At 40.9% G+C, this 16,491-nt stretch overlaps 1 protein-coding gene across 1 annotated transcript in view; it reads left to right on the plus strand.

The window, feature by feature from the left end:
* dclk2a (doublecortin-like kinase 2a) overlaps positions 1-16,491 on the plus strand; it is a 41,423-nt gene that overhangs the window by 10,977 nt on the left and 13,955 nt on the right. The window contains exons 3-6 of the mRNA XM_080030189.1: positions 11,267-11,396; positions 13,840-13,941; positions 14,432-14,482; positions 15,555-15,649. Of these exons, the coding sequence (XP_079886315.1) occupies positions 11,267-11,396; positions 13,840-13,941; positions 14,432-14,482; positions 15,555-15,649 (378 nt within the window). The remainder of the gene's footprint in view (positions 1-11,266; positions 11,397-13,839; positions 13,942-14,431; positions 14,483-15,554; positions 15,650-16,491) is intronic.

A 16,491-nucleotide genomic window follows, 5' to 3' on the forward strand; every position in this document is an offset into this window, starting at 1 on the left:
GAGTTTTCAGGGCCAAGTCTGGAATAAAACGCCATCATTTAGGTCAACAGCCACCAAATTTGCATGCCCACCTTTTGTTCACTACAGTCATTAGCATACAGCACCATCTGACGCCAGTGCAATGACACGATCAAGCCTAACTTTAGCTGTATATGCCCAGTGTTTGATACAAATAAATGCAAAAAAAAAACTGCTTCTTCGGTTAATACCATTCGATTACTAAAAAAGATTCCACTCCTTCTAGCCAACCTGAATGAAGAATTTAAATTAACAACACTTGATTGATATTCCTTGTTTTATATTTATTATGGCGGGCAATACAAACCTATACCTTGTATTTTTAAGCAAAAGTGTCAGTTCCACGTTTCACTAGGGCTGGCATGATACCCTGTCCCTGTATTGACAAAGAGGAAAAGAAAAAGCCGGCAGACGACGGGGAATGGGCGTCTGTGTGTGTGTGTGTGTGTTTTTATGTGTGTGTGTACGTGTGTGTGAACGTGTGGAGGCCACGGGCGGGGAGGGCGTCCATTGTGTGCTCTGTGTTCTCAACCAGTTGTGTTGTTGTCTTTGTCCCAGGCCTGGTCCATTCATTCATTCATTCATTCATCCTCAGCAGCCGGCCTTTCTCTCCCCACATGAGAGTTGACATCATGCTATGGTGGTTAGCCAGCGTTCAAAGCCACGCCCACACGCTATTGTTTGTCCTCTTGAGTTTTAATCACACAAGCAAGCCAAGATTGCCCCAGCAAGTTCTGGCAGATTTACAGTATCTCACAAAAGTGAGTACACCCCTCACATTTCTTCAAATATTTCATTATATCTTTTCATGGGACAACACTGAATAAATGACACTTTGATACAATGTAAAGTAGCGTGTGTACAGCTTATATAACAGTGTAAATTTACTGTCCCCTCAAAATAACTCGACACAGAGCCATTAATGTCTAAACTGCCGGTTACAAAAGTGAGTACACCCCTGAGTTAAAATGTCCAAATTGGGCCCAAAGTGTCGATATTTTGTGTGGCCACCATTATTTTCCAGCACTACCTTAACCCTCTTGGGCATGGAGTTCACCAGAGCTTCACAGGTTGCCACTGGAATCCTCTTCCCCTCATTCATGACAACATCACGGAGCTGGTGGATACTGGAGACCTTGCGCTCCTCCATCTCCTGTTTTAAGAAGCCCCAAAGATGCTCAATAGGGTTTAGGTCTGGGGACATGCTTGGCCAGTCCATAACCTTTACCCTCAGCTTCTTTAGCAAGCCACTGGTCGTTAGGAGGTGTGTTTGGGGTCGTTATCATGTTGCAATACTGCCCTGCGGCCCAGTTTACGAAGAGAGGGGATCATGTTCTGCTTCAGTATGGCACAGTACATGTTGGTATTCAATGAACTGTAGATTCCCAGTGCTGGCAGCACTCATGCAGCCCCAGACCATGACACTCCAACCACCATGCTTGACTATAGGCAATACACACTTGTCTTTGTACTCCTCACCTGGTTGCTACCACACACTCTTAACACCATCTGAACCAAATAAGTTTATCTTGGTCTCATCAGACCACAGGACATGGTTGCAGTGATCCATGTCCGTAGTCTGCTTGTCTTCAGCAAACTATTTGTGGGCTTTATTTTGCATCATCTTTAGAATAGGCTTCCTTCTCGGACGACAGCCATGCAGACCAGTATGATGCAGAGTGCGGCGTATGGTCTGAGCACTGACAGGTTGACCCCCCACCCCTTCAAGCCCTGCAGCAATGCTGGCAGCACTCATACGTCAATTTTCCAAAGCCAACCTCTTGGTATGACGCTGAAAATGTGCATTCAACCTTCGTAAACTGGGCTACAGGGCAGTATTGCAACATGATAACGACCCCAAACACACCTCCAAGACGACCAGTGGCTTGCTAAAGAAGCTGAGGGTAAAGGTGATGGACTGGCCAAGCATGTCCCCAGACCTAAACCCTATTGAGCATCTTTGGGGCTTCTTAAAACGGGAGATGGAGGAGCGCAAGGTCTCTAATATCGACCAGCTCCGTGATGTTGTCATGAATGAGTGGAAGAGGATTCCAGTGGGAACCTGTGAAGCTCTGGTGAACTCCATGCCCAAGAGGGTTAAGGTAGTGCTGGAAAATAATGGTGGCCACACAAAATATTGACACTTTGGGCCCAATTTGGACATTTTTTCTTAGGGGTGTACTCACTTTTGTTGCCTTCAGTTTAGACATTAATGGCTGTGTGTCGAGTTATTTTGAGGCGACAGTAAAATTACACTGTTATACAAGCTGTACACTGACTACTTTACATTGTATCAAAGTGTCATTTCTTCAGTGTTGTCCCATGGAAAGATATAATGAAATATTTGAAGAAATATGAGGGGTGTACTCACTTTTGTGAGATACTGTATGTGATGGGTATTTTTGCACAGGGAAGATAATGAGCTGCTTGTCTTAAGTGATCCTGACAACTGTAGCACACATGGCAGAGTTTATTTTGCATATCATACTGTTTGTTTTTTCTTTTAGCTGTCTTGAGGGTATAACTTCTGGCTTAAGAGTATTTATGTTTTTGATTTGTTTATTTCTTATTAATTTCTTTGAATAGTGCAACCATGAAATGCTGGTTACGTTTTAAGAGATAATGGGTCTTTGGAGACTTCTGCTGGAAGTGCATTATATTTTAAATCTTTTTATCGTCTAGTTGCTCCTTCAAGTGCTGTTATATTGTTTAGTTTTTTTAATTGAAGGCTGAGTATTATGTTAATTTGAAACAAAATAATACTTTTTATGCATCTCTTGTGGATCTCTCAGAACCTCAGCAATTCTGCAAGTCTCATTTTCAAAATGAGCAGGGTATTCTACTGAGGGCGATTTGGGCTAAACAGTGTGTGTGTGTGTGTGTGTGTGTGTGTGTGTGTACAGGCTCATCCTCCCGCTCTCTTCATTGCTCCTTGCGAACTCAACGCAAATGTACATTGAGACAGCCTGAGGTTATGTACAGCACATCTCCCTTTCTCTGTGTTAATACGAGTCGGAAGATAGGGAGAGGGTTAGACAGCTGTATAATGTGTTATTCTTGCTGGTGAGAGGCAGAGTTCACTGCACTGACAAATGGGGAAACTGCTGATTTGAATTAATATTTTTTTTTCTGAGGTGCTTTTGCTTCAGTACACATTAAAGGTGCCGTCAGCGATTCTGGAGAATTCATGCTTTTAAAATCACTTTTAGTCAAAATCAGTGAATATTTCCTCACCCTCTGCTACCTGTGTTCGCTGCAAAAACAAATCCAGTGTTAATACACAGCCTAGGCTCCGTAAACCTGTAAGATAACAAAGGGTGTGTAAACGAAAGGGGGCCAACCGTAGCTAATAACCTGGCGTTTACAGAGCCTAGGCTGTGTATTACCACTTCATTTTAGAGGCAGACATCTTCTTTAATCGGTTGAGTATTAATGTTTAATGGGGCTAATGCACATTAGTGAGTTAATGATGGGCTTAGATTTCTTGTTGATCATTTTAGTCCCGCAGCCTTGTCTTGGCCGTTACACGTGTCTGAGATTTACGACTCTAATCCAAAGGAATTACACAATCTTGGTGAGCAGCCTCTGTCTGTGAGGGAGAGTTCAAACAGAGTTAATAACCTGGCTGGGGGTAAAGCTTACGCATCACTCCGACTACCATCTTAATGGGCATCTAGCTATTTGCATGTTCCCTAGTAAGTAGCAGTTTAAGTGAGAGATTAAGCTTGCGTAAAGACGGGCGAGTGTACTTTGCCGTGAACAGTTCTTATCTGAACAGCAGGGGTCCAGTGAAGGTTGACCTTCCACATAAGGCAAGAGGCACTTTCTTTCTCTGTCTCTTTTTTCCTACACCCGCTTTCACTCTGCTCATGTTGAGTGATGAGCAGCAGTGAGGGGTTTGGAGGTAAATGGGGCTGATCATTGTAGCCAGTGATTATAATGATCATCGTCCTTGTCAGCCACCGCAAGGAGACATTGTGTGACATTGATTTTTGGAACAGAGCCCTTGTTTAAAGCTACAGTGTGTAAAAGGAATTGGCGTTTTTTTTTTCAGAACAGACTTGGTAGAAATTGAATATAATATTCCTAAATTGTTTTTCTAAATTATGTATTAATTAGTGTATGCTTTAAAATAAAAGTAGTTGTTTCTTTCATTACCTTTTTAGAATGAGCCATTTATATCTACATAGGAGAGGAGGACGCTATTTTGCCTTGCCATGTTTCTTCAGTTATACAGAAAGGACAAACTTACACCATACACAAATGTTTCAGTCCAACTCAGATCATTGTTTTGGGTGTATGTTTATTTTGGCCTTCATTTTATAATGTTTTGAAAAGCTATCATTTTACGATTATGTCTTATACACTGATTCCTTCTGATACACACACACACACACACACACACACACACACACACACACACACACACACACACACACACACACACACACACACACACACACACACACACACACACACACACACACACACACACACACACACACACACACACACACACACACACACACACACACACACACAAACACACTTGAAGCCTGTATTTCCTCCGAGGACACAGACGGATGGTGAGAGCAAGAGAAGGTCAGACATATGAGTGAAGGGAGGGGTCGCATCTTGGAGGGCGAACTTCAGTTTACCCTCGAGAGGCATCACCCAGCCAATACAGACCCATGCAAACAGTGCCCTTCACCGATTGGTTAAGACGAGCCCTGGCAGGACAGCGCTGGTGATAGACTGCCATTGGCTGTTTATCCTGGCATTGGTTGACAGGAGCAAAGGGAAAACATGTTCAATGCAGCCTGACATTCATACACCCCTTTCATTCTTTGCTCCAGATAATCTGTTGCAGAGATTTTGCTGTGTTTAAGGGAAACGGCCATTTTGGGTTACATTTGTGGCATGTTAAATATACATGTTTTTAAGTTGGAACAGCGGTATCATATTTTAATTTAGGTCAGAGGACATGGATCATTGACAGCATTCATAGAAGCTTTACTTTGCCTTTAGAACATAAACTAACAGACACATTTCAGTGAGACCTAGAATGGCTGGAAACTAGGACGTTGGGTGAAATCAATCTACAAGGACAGTGAAGCAATGAGTAGCTGGAGAGATCAAATCATAGCCAACGGTGGTGACATTAATGCAAGCTTGTCAAGTTATTAAAACCACCTTGTTATTGTGATGAATATGATTGGTAAATGTGACTGTTGATAAGCTGATGACCATAAGCTGCCAGCATACTTAAACTTGAGGGCTCTTAAAGCCACTATCCCTGCATTCCAAATCGCATACTCTTTCTTTACTATACTTCATACTGCAGCTCTCCATAAAAAGGTTGAGTTTGCATGCAGTGGGCATACAATCGGGTCATACTTTTTCTTACGTATTTCATGAGGACATTGCACCTTGAACTGGCCTCTTGCGTACATATATTTGTCCAATCCCTGGTTGTTTTCACTCTGAGGCTCAGTCGATATGATATAACTTCCGCCGTGCTGAGGATTGTGGGTCAGAGTTGTTAAAAAAGCATGCTGGTTTAAACACTAAAAATTGCGACCAGATGGACATCCAGGTCATTTTGGCAAACTCATTTAACCACATGTACTAGGGCATCCTATATCTTTTTCTGTCATACTAAATAGAAGGGAAGTATGGGAATTGGAACACTGCCTTTGTGCAAGAGTTCCATGTAATCAAAACACCTAGATTTTTGCACAACTAAAAATAGTTAGTTAGGGGTTAAAACACAAGATATTAAGCTGTTATTGGGTTATGCTAGGCTTTTAGTTGCCTATACTTATGTATACTTTGGCTTATATAATGTTAAGCCTGGTACAAAGTGGTACTGTAAGTTTATGGTAAGATGTTGAGAATGCCTTACTTACCCCACATCTTTCACAATATCATAAGTTCTGAAAAGAATGATAAAAAACAAAAACACATTGGTTAATTATTCTTTAATCCTCATTTAAATAGTCAATTTTAATAAGAACATTGTAAACAGTTCCGTTTGAGAAGGAAGCTAAGTTAAAACACCGTACATGTAACCTATGTGACTTTGTAACTTTTCATAATTTCTGAACCACTTGACCCCTTTTTATTCTTACCTTTTTAAACCTGTATCCATAGACCTGCTATACAGGCACCATTTGTCTCCATTTCCCTGGACGTCACAGGCCGACTGAAAAGTACTTTATCACAGTCCACAGCAGTGCTAGCCTTGCAGAGACTTAGGTTTGTGTGTTTGTGTAGGGTATACAGAAAATGAGAATAGGCCTATAGGAGGGGGCCTTCATGGGAAATATATATAATACTCTCCCTGAGTTCATTGCCTTCTCTTTAAGCCTGTTGCTTCAGGTGGTGCGGGGACAAGCATGGACACAGGAAAGATTAACTGGTGGAATTAATTTGAGGTTATTTAGTCAATGTGTGTGACATGGTTTGTTGTGAGAAGAAGTGAAAAAATGCAGAGCCCCTTGAACATTTTGGCTGTGTCGCAGTATTTGTGTTTTACTGGTGGAGAGTTTGATAACAAAATCAATATGATTCTCGTATCCCTCTGTTTGTTTGATTTGAAGCTACTGCTAGAAAATGTTTAGCTTAGCACAACTACTGGAAACAGCTACTCTGGCAGCTACACCTGCCTTCCAGCACCTGTAAAGCTTCCGAGAGTCACACATTCTATCCTTGAATCGATATAATAAACTGAAGTGTTAAAAGCGCAATTCAAGGTGTTGCAGAGTATAATGTCATCGACGGCCCTGAGCAGTTTCCAGAACTTGAACATAACCTCCAGTAAGAAAAAAAGTTCATTTTCACACTTTTTTTAAAATATGGATTAAACGCACTATATACACTCACCGGCCACTTTATTAGGTACACCTGTTCAATGGCTTATAAGAACAAAAAGATAATCAGCCAATCACATGGCAGCAATTTAATGCATTTAGGCATTTAGACGTGGTCAAGACAATGTACTGAAGTCAAACCGAGCATCAGAATGGGGGTTTAAGTGACTTTGAACATGGCATGTTTGATGGTGCACGGCAGGATAGAACCATACTTTCATGTTGTTTACGCCAAATTCTGAACCTGACATCTGAATGTCGCAACTGAAATCGAGACTCATCAGACCAGGCATGATTTTTCAATCTTCTATTGTCCAATATTGGTGATGCTGTGAGAATTGAAGCCTCATTTTCCTGTTTTCAGCTGACAAAGAGTGGCACCCGGTGGGGTCTTCTGTTGCTGTAGGCCATCTGCTTCAAGATTGGTCGTGTTTTGCGTTCAGAGATGGTATTCTGCATACCCTGGTTGTAACATGGGGTTATTTGAATCACTGTTGCCTTTCTATCATCTCAAACCAGTATGCCCATCCTCCACTGACCTCTGACTTCAACAAGGCATTTTACGTCCACACAAATGCCGCTCACTGGGTATTTTTTCTTTTTCGGGCCATTCTCTGTAAACCCTAGAGATGGTTTGGAGTGAAAATCCCAGTAGATCAGCAGTTTCTGAAATACTCAGAACAGTTCTTCTGGCACCCTCAACATTGCCATGTTCAAAGTCACTTAAACCCCCTTTCTTCCCCATTCTGTTGCTCAGTTTTAACCTCAATAAGTTGTCCCGTCCAGGTCTACATGCCTAAATGCATTGAGTTTCTGACATGTGATTGGCTGATTAGTTATATGTGTTAACAAGAAAATGAACCGCTGTACCTAATAAAGTGGCCGGTGAGTGTATAACATGGTATAATGTGCTGCTAGGTGGATTTTGGACAGAGCCATGCTAGCTGTTAGCCTCTGCTTCTGATCCTACAACCGGATACGGGCTATAGTCTTAAATATAATGGACAAATATGAAAATGACATCAACATTAAAGCTATAGTGCGTAACTATTTCATATAAATGAATGTCCGTTACATTCAAGCCATTAACAAGTGAGTTGACAATAATTGACTGAGCCCAATCAGGAGAGCGTTATCACTGATGTCCACCAGAGAAAGTGTCCACATCAAAGCCAGAGGTCAATGAGAAATGATACCTATTATGCCCGTACAATAATAATCTCTCACTATTGTAGCTTGCAGTATACCAGGATAAATTTCTGACACACACTTTGGACTGTCCATGTGGGCTGTTGCTATGGTGATTGTAACTTCTCTGCCCTGACAGTATGGTGTGGCCATCAGCTGCCAAATTCCAAAGCCAGACCTCATTTTAAGAATGGCATCCACTCCAGCTATGTCAAACCTCTGATAATCTGCCACTGCTCAGTTTGGACACACATTACATGGACACTTCTCATCTACTTTAGATTAGACAAAAGGGAGCGTATCATGGCCAGGAAATACTGTTTTTGATTATTTATGAGAATGTTATGGATACTGCATCCGGCTTCATGTTTAATTGATGCTGTCTGAATGTGGGACATGCAGAAGTGTCATGTGAAGTGGCTTATTAATCATTAATGAACGTGTAACTCAGACCTACTGTGTGTTATTTATATGTGGTGTTCAAGTTTTTGCTATTTTAGCTTTCAGATGTCTCACTCCTACTCAACTTCTGCTGCCCTTTATCTCAGCCTTCAAATCGTCTTTGATTTTTGAACTGTGGAGATTGTTTGTTTGTGCTCATTTGGCTTTTCTGGACCACCAGTTGTCCTCCTGATACCCATCTTACACACACACATACACACCCACACTCTTTTGCCCACTGTGTCAGCCCCCAATCTCCCCTAGAGGATCCATCTGCCTATAATCTTCAGCCATCCCATGATCCCACTCATTACTCCCGTTTTGTGTGTGTGTGTGTGTGTGTGTGTGTGTGTGTGTGTGTGTGTGTGTGTGTGTGTGTGTGTGTGTGTGTGTGTGTGTGTGTGTGTGTGTGTGTGTGTGTGTGTGTGTGTGTGTGTGTGTGTGTGTGTGTGTGTGTGTGTGTGTGTGTGTGTGTGTGTGTGTGTGTGTGTGTGTGTGTGTGTGTGTGTGTGTGTGTGTGTGTGTGTGTGTGTGTGTGTGTGTGTGTGTGTGTGTGTGTGTGTGTGTGTGTGTGTGTGTGTGTGTGTGTGTGCGCGCTCATGTACATGCAGTGCATATGTTTGGCAGCGTGTGGGTGCACTTGTGTGTGGGGGGTGAGATAATGAAAGGATCTTTTCCTCATTTGTCTTCCCAGTTGTCCACCTACAGCAACAAGAGGGATCATCTTGGTGTGTGTGTGTGTGGGCACAATTCACTGCAGTTTAATGTGTAATTTAGAGCTATGCAATGTTAATCACAGAAAGTCTAACTTAAAAGTTATTGTCAGATCTACATGGCTTTTTTAAGGGCTATTTTGTTATTTTTCTAGACAGTTCTTCGTATGATTGTATTAGACATTGCAAAAAAAAAAAAAAGTTTTTATTTTATTTGATCAAGCCTGTGTTTTTGCTGCATAGTGACGATTTTTAATTTATTAATCTCTGAAAATTGCCTGGTTTTAGTTGTAGTCCTGTTTACTTCTACTTGTATCTGATTATTATCTAAATAATTTCATGTAGGGTTGTTTGATTAAGACAACATTTTGCATTAGAAAAGTTTGGTTTTGTCTTGTAAAATGAAAAAAATCTCATAGTCAGTACAGGAAAGTCGGGTACCAGCTGTATCCACGAAAGCTTGTTTTTAGCATTGGTCCCAAAAACTCACTCACTCAACAATCAATCATGACAATGTTGACTCTGCTCTTACTCTCATCCATAATTCATGAAATCACGCCACATAACTAACATAAATAACATTTCCAGACCCACATCCACAGTCCAGCAGCTTGTTGGGCGCATAATTCGCATTATTTCCGACTGTGAAGAAAAGTGTGTTGATAGAGAGAAGGTTAATATATACGATGGTGACCCTGAGTGTGTTGTCTGCCCAGAATGCAGAGTGCTAAAGTCATCCTCATACAGCCGCTCTTTTGCCCACTGTGTCAGCCCCCAATCTCCCCTAGAGGATCCATCTGCCTATAATCTTCAGCCATCCCATGATCCCACTCATTACTCCCGTTTTGTGTGTGTGTGTGTGTGTGTGTGTGTGTGTGTGTGTGTGTGTGTGTGTGTGTGTGTGTGTGTGTGTGTGTGTGTGTGTGTGTGTGTGTGTGTGTGTGTGTGTGTGTGTGTGTGTGTGTGTGTGTGTGTGTGTGTGTGTGCGCGCTCATGTACATGCAGTGCATATGTTTGGCAGCGTGTGGGTGCACTTGTGTGTGGGGGGTGAGATAATGAAAGGATCTTTTCCTCATTTGTCTTCCCAGTTGTCCACCTACAGCAACAAGAGGGATCATCTTGGTGTGTGTGTGTGTGGGCACAATTCACTGCAGTTTAAAATGATCTCCTTTTACCCTGTCTAGGGGGCAGGTGGTGGGTGTATAAAAGAAAAGTGCTCATATCCGCAGAGACAAATGACGATAACGGTGTTAGACAGAATAGAAAAAGACAAATGACCGTGCGGGACAAACGCTTACTGTACTGCTTTCCTCCCGTGACAGTGCATTGACTCTGCAGTATTCTGGATGTCACGGTGTGTGTTGACCTTGTCCTGTTGTTACCCTCTGTGCACTCAAACACATACACAGTCACGTAGTCACGACATCACTCTGCCTAATGAAAAGCTACTGGCTATAAGACACCCACACTCCCCACTAGAAGCATCGTAAAATGCACTGTGGTGACAGTGGTGTGGGTCTGACAAGGTGACACACACATAATAAATAAAGGATTACATATGCACACAACTGAAAAAATGAACACAATAACAAAAGACAAAATAAAATGAACGACTACTTTGAACTCTACTTTACAGGACTAAGGACTTCCAATTACATTGTTCAAACGACAGGCAAATGTTTGGCAGAAAATAAAAAGTCGACGAGGTGTCATGTAGGTCCCTTAAGTACTGTTATATAGGCACACTGTAGCCTACACATTTTGATGAAAAACGGTTTTTCTCACTTGCATTGTAGTTCAACTTTTTGCTTATGTAAAGGATCTTATTACTTATTTTAGTGCTTCCTCTCATATGAGTATTTACTTGGAAAATTGTATTTTTTTTGGAAATAAATACCTTCATTCCTTGTTATTTTGGGTTCCTTTTGGGTTTTCTCCATGGCCTAGAACCAGGTTTATGACAATATCAAAGCAACGTAATGGCTAGTATGGCCCTCTCTCTAACTCCTACACTTTACTCTGTTCTTCCTCCAGATCACCAGCCTGCAGGACTTCTTTGGGGATGATGATGTGTTCATAGCGTGCGGCCCAGAGAAACACCGCTATGCCCAGGATGACTTTGTTTTGGATCACAGTGGTAAGGCTTCCACAGCCTTTGTGACTGGTAGGCTTGACTAAGACTAACTCAACATTCGTCTAATACGTATGTATGTGCGTGGTGTGTGCATGTGTGTGTTCACCTCAGTGTCCTCCCTCTCCATCCTTCACTCACTACTGCACGCAACCTTTAGGGAATTGAGAACAGGAAATGAGATTTGTGGGCATAAAATCCTTTTCTTATGTAAGTTTATTCTGATTTTATTTCAGATTATTATAATTCGAATACATGTTTTTTTTCCCTGAGCTCAGGAAAAGAGGCTGCGCTGTGGAGTGACATTTAATTCTTGTGTGCGTCTGTGTCTTTGTGTTGTTATGTGCTGTACATACAGTATATTATTCACACTATTATGTTGGGTTTCAGTCCTTTATCTTGTGGAAAAAAAGCAGTGAAAGTTTGAGAGCACACAGGCGGGATGTGACCTATTTACCACCATATCCATTCGCTGTCGAAGCGATGCAGAACTTCAACATTTGACAAAAGTTGTGGGAAAGAAAAAGGAGTTTAAGCATAAGTGCATTGATTTTTTGTTGATGTTTTTTCGGCTAAGCTAACAACAGGCAGGCATATACTAACACACACAGTAGTTGACTTAACAGCTGTTACTGACGATGGGCTGTGGATCGGTCGTATGCAGAGACAGTTTGGAGCTCTCGTCCCACTTCCACTCTCGTGCTCCACTTTTCAGAATGAGGTCTTTGAAAGAACAAAAAAAAGCCACACTGTACTCTCTCTGCTGAAGGTACAGAAATAGGCCCAGTACTCTTCTACTGTTGAAACATTGAACAAAATAAATCAAATAAATAAGTTAATGTCTAAGGCACACAATGAATGTTACATTGACAAACTGTACATTGTGCTCTTAGACATTTTTATTTTAAAGGTTTTCGTTTCTGTTAAAGTGTGTGTTTATTCTGGTTAGTGACTGAGTGTACACTCATGCTTCTCTCCAGTAATATGTATTATGAATAGAATAAGTCAGTTTGGGAAGTGCAGCAAAACAAACCCAAACAAACAAATTTATGATAATAAACTAATTAAACTGACCATTCATCTTCTTTTCTCAGCTCAAGCTCTATTTATTCAGAGATGGATATCCTCACATTAGACAGGAAAAATGTTTTTGTTTGTTGGGGTTCCATACATGCATAAAAGCTGCAGTGAAATATGTATCTGGTAATAAATAGCATGAGGAACACATGAGTATTGCACTGTGGGTGTGCTTCTGTGGGTGTGCTTTTTTCTTCATGTGTGTGTCATTACATTATAGCTCTCACCGCCCCCACCACTCATTAACACAACCCTGACAAGTTAACCACAAGCTTCATCGCAACATGTGCTCTTGCTACACACAGCAACACACACACACACACACACACACACACACACACACACACACACACACACACACAGAGCAATAACCTTAAATCAGCTGGGACGTTCTGAGAAACAACATGAAAAACCAAAGCTGCTTCTTCATGCTTTCATGTTGTGCAGTGATCACTTCAGCCCAGATGTTGTATTCCTGAGGAGTAGACCAACTGCTGCAATGACTTTGCTCAGAAGACAGTACAAGAGCATCACTGATGTACACAACATCTTGATGTCAGTGTTTTATTTTATTTTATCTAACAAATGGGGTGTTGTATTGTATTTCTTCCAGCTACCAGTCTAAATATAATGTTTTGTAGGTGTAATGGGGAGGGAAAGGATATTCTGTCCTAAGATCAGTTACAAATCAGTTCAACGTGATGTATTGAGAAAGACACCAACTATCAACAAATATGTGTAATTTAGAGCTATGCAATGTTAATCACAGAAAGTCTAACTTAAAAGTTATTGTCAGATCTACATGGCTTTTTTAAGGGCTATTTTGTTATTTTTCTAGACAGTTCTTCGTATGATTGTATTAGACATTGCAAAAAAAAAAAAAAGTTTTTATTTTATTTGATCAAGCCTGTGTTTTTGCTGCATAGTGACGATTTTTAATTTATTAATCTCTGAAAATTGCCTGGTTTTAGTTGTAGTCCTGTTTACTTCTACTTGTATCTGATTATTATCTAAATAATTTCATGTAGGGTTGTTTGATTAAGACAACATTTTGCATTAGAAAAGTTTGGTTTTGTCTTGTAAAATGAAAAAAATCTCATAGTCAGTACAGGAAAGTCGGGTACCAGCTGTATCCACGAAAGCTTGTTTTTAGCATTGGTCCCAAAAACTCACTCACTCAACAATCAATCATGACAATGTTGACTCTGCTCTTACTCTCATCCATAATTCATGAAATCACGCCACATAACTAACATAAATAACATTTCCAGACCCACATCCACAGTCCAGCAGCTTGTTGGGCGCATAATTCGCATTATTTCCGACTGTGAAGAAAAGTGTGTTGATAGAGAGAAGGTTAATATATACGATGGTGACCCTGAGTGTGTTGTCTGCCCAGAATGCAGAGTGCTAAAGTCATCCTCATACAGCCGCTCTGCTACCCCACACCGGACAGCTAAGAGCCCTGGACCTTCACGCCGCAGCAAGTCCCCTGGTTCAGGTAAGACACATAATATACCATAAGCCCCATTAAATGAATACACATTTATGTCTATAGATCATAATTTGCTTTGTAGGAGATCATCTGAAAGGTCTTGTTTTTGCAAATTATTTCATTACATGTATGAAAAACATGTTCAAAAAATCTAAATCCCATTCATCTGATGCCAAAGTAACACTTACACTAGGTAAAGTTGACAGGCTGAGTGATCCCTCTTCTATTTGTCAGCCTCATCCTTAGCATCAACTTAGCAGCTGTGACCAGTGACTAAGCATTTTGTGTGGTGCATTGAGAGATGGTGACACTTGTGCTGAGTAATGTTTTGGACAGGCCATTACATCATCTTGAGAGAGGAGGTGTTTGAGAGGTTGCCAGGTTGGAGGGACTGCATTCTTAGCTTAGCCTATCCGAGAGTTCAGCCAGTTCATTGTGATGGTATTACACCTTATCATATCTAATTTTTTTTTTTTTTTTAACTTACTGACTACAGCAAGGCAAACCGTCCACTACTCCACTAGTCCTTCTCCAATCAAGTCCCCAGGTGAGACTGCTGATGGTGTCAAGTTCGCCCTAACAAACACCTACCAGATCAATTTACTCTGGTAATCAGGGTAAAGTAATTGTGAAAAAGGAGCTTCTTGAAGTTGCAGCTATAGGGTTCTATGCTTCTCTTGTTAATAAAGTCTGACTCTTGTGGTTCAAGAGTCAGACTGAGGGTCGATCGATATTAACATTAATACAATTTATTCATCTTATTTATAAGGAGCTATATACTGTATGAACTGTTTGCACGTGGTTTGACTTCACTTCAGTTTTGACCAGACTACGGGATGCCATGTATTATACAAATCTGACTAATCTGAAAGCCAGCTGCTGCAGATTCAAAGCCATGAACTGATTAGACGCACTCTTCAGCTGTATTCATTAAATCCTACTCTCAGTGAGCAAGCACACGCCTCTTCATCTTGTGAGTTAAACTATAGGCCTACTTTTAAAACATTAAAAACAAAGTACTCTAGTATATTTGAGTTATTTTCAAAGTATTCATAGGTTTAAAACATTTTTTGAACTAGTTAAATACCCAGAGGAAAGCTAAGTGAGAAACAACTCTTGAAGTAATTGTGTAATGAACCTGAAACTCTGAAATAACAGTGCGAAAACGCAGCCTGTAGGCAGTGTGAAATGATTTTCCTTAGCTCAGCTGGGTTTATGCAGATGAAGACACTTTATGAGTTTAATTTTGATGCATCATGTCTCTGTATATGTGCCAGAAACTAAGAGGGAGGCATGCAGAAATAGTCTGTTCTTTAGAGAGAATGAATCACCGACACAATGGATCTCTCATCCCTGCTGTGAGCCTGCACACCTCCTGTTACTCACTAAAGTATATTATGGTTATGTGATACAAAGTAGAACAGAGGGAGGACATTAATATTTGGATGTAAAAAGCAATACAAAAAACAGTTTGATCACCCTTGTGATTCTGTAACCTGGTAACCTATGAATGTATATATGAACACTCGAAAGCAAAAATAACAATTGCACTCACAGTCAGAATGACCCTTGCCTTTTCCCTGCTTTCGTCAATCTCCTTGCTGTTTCTCTCCATATAGTGAATGGCATCTCAGGCAGCCAGATCTCAACTCCTAGGTCCACCAAGTCCTCCACTCCATCTCCCACCAGCCCTCGAGCCATCCCCGCCTTTAAGGTAGGACAGTCAATCACATCCACAACCTGCAGCTGCTCTCAAACACATTATCTACAGACACACTTCAGTGAAAGTTTATTCAGCATACACTTCAGTAGGCATGCACTCACATTTTCCATTCTGTCAGGGACACATGACAGAGCAAAAGAATGAGAAGATGTAATTGCTTATAACTAGTCAAATAAACTGTTACAATTTTGGCAGCATTTGTATGTTTTTCATTGACATTTGTATCTCACGTGGGTCAGCTTGAATCCCATATTAAGACAATACCTGCCTGACCTGATGAAGTTAAAGTTGTCCTGGAGTTCAGTTTACTTTAATCATTCTCACCAATAAGCGTTGTGTGTATCTCAACGAACATGTTGAATGCATTTTCCAAGTCGTAAAACCTGGTTGTGCTTTAAGGTGGAGGATGAGGCTAGATTATGTTGACCTACAGAATGGTGAAATAAGTATTTCAGATCAAGTCATTAACTCACACACAGAGTGACTGACAGCCGTGTTCAGCCTATAAATCTGTCTCCAGTCCATGTTGCAGCTCTGTGATGTATTTTTCGGTAGAGTTTAGAGATCATAATCAGGATGGATTCATCAGTAAACTGTGTGTTAGTCCCAAACTACAGCGTGACTAACTGCTCCTGCCAGCTGGCAAACCTCCTCCACAGTGCCACTTTTCCCCTGTAAACCCAGTCAAAAGACTTATCTATCCACATTCATTTGGCAGGATATTCGGATATTTTTATGGTTTACTGATGGCATTAAAATTCGCTGGCAAACATTTTTTGTGAAAAACTTCTGTGAAAAAATGAGGACGCACGAAGACTTTAATGAAATATATG

Source organism: Ammodytes marinus (genome assembly GCF_949987685.1).
Source record: "Ammodytes marinus genome assembly, chromosome: 6".
Taxonomy (NCBI): Eukaryota; Metazoa; Chordata; class Actinopteri; order Uranoscopiformes; family Ammodytidae; genus Ammodytes; species Ammodytes marinus.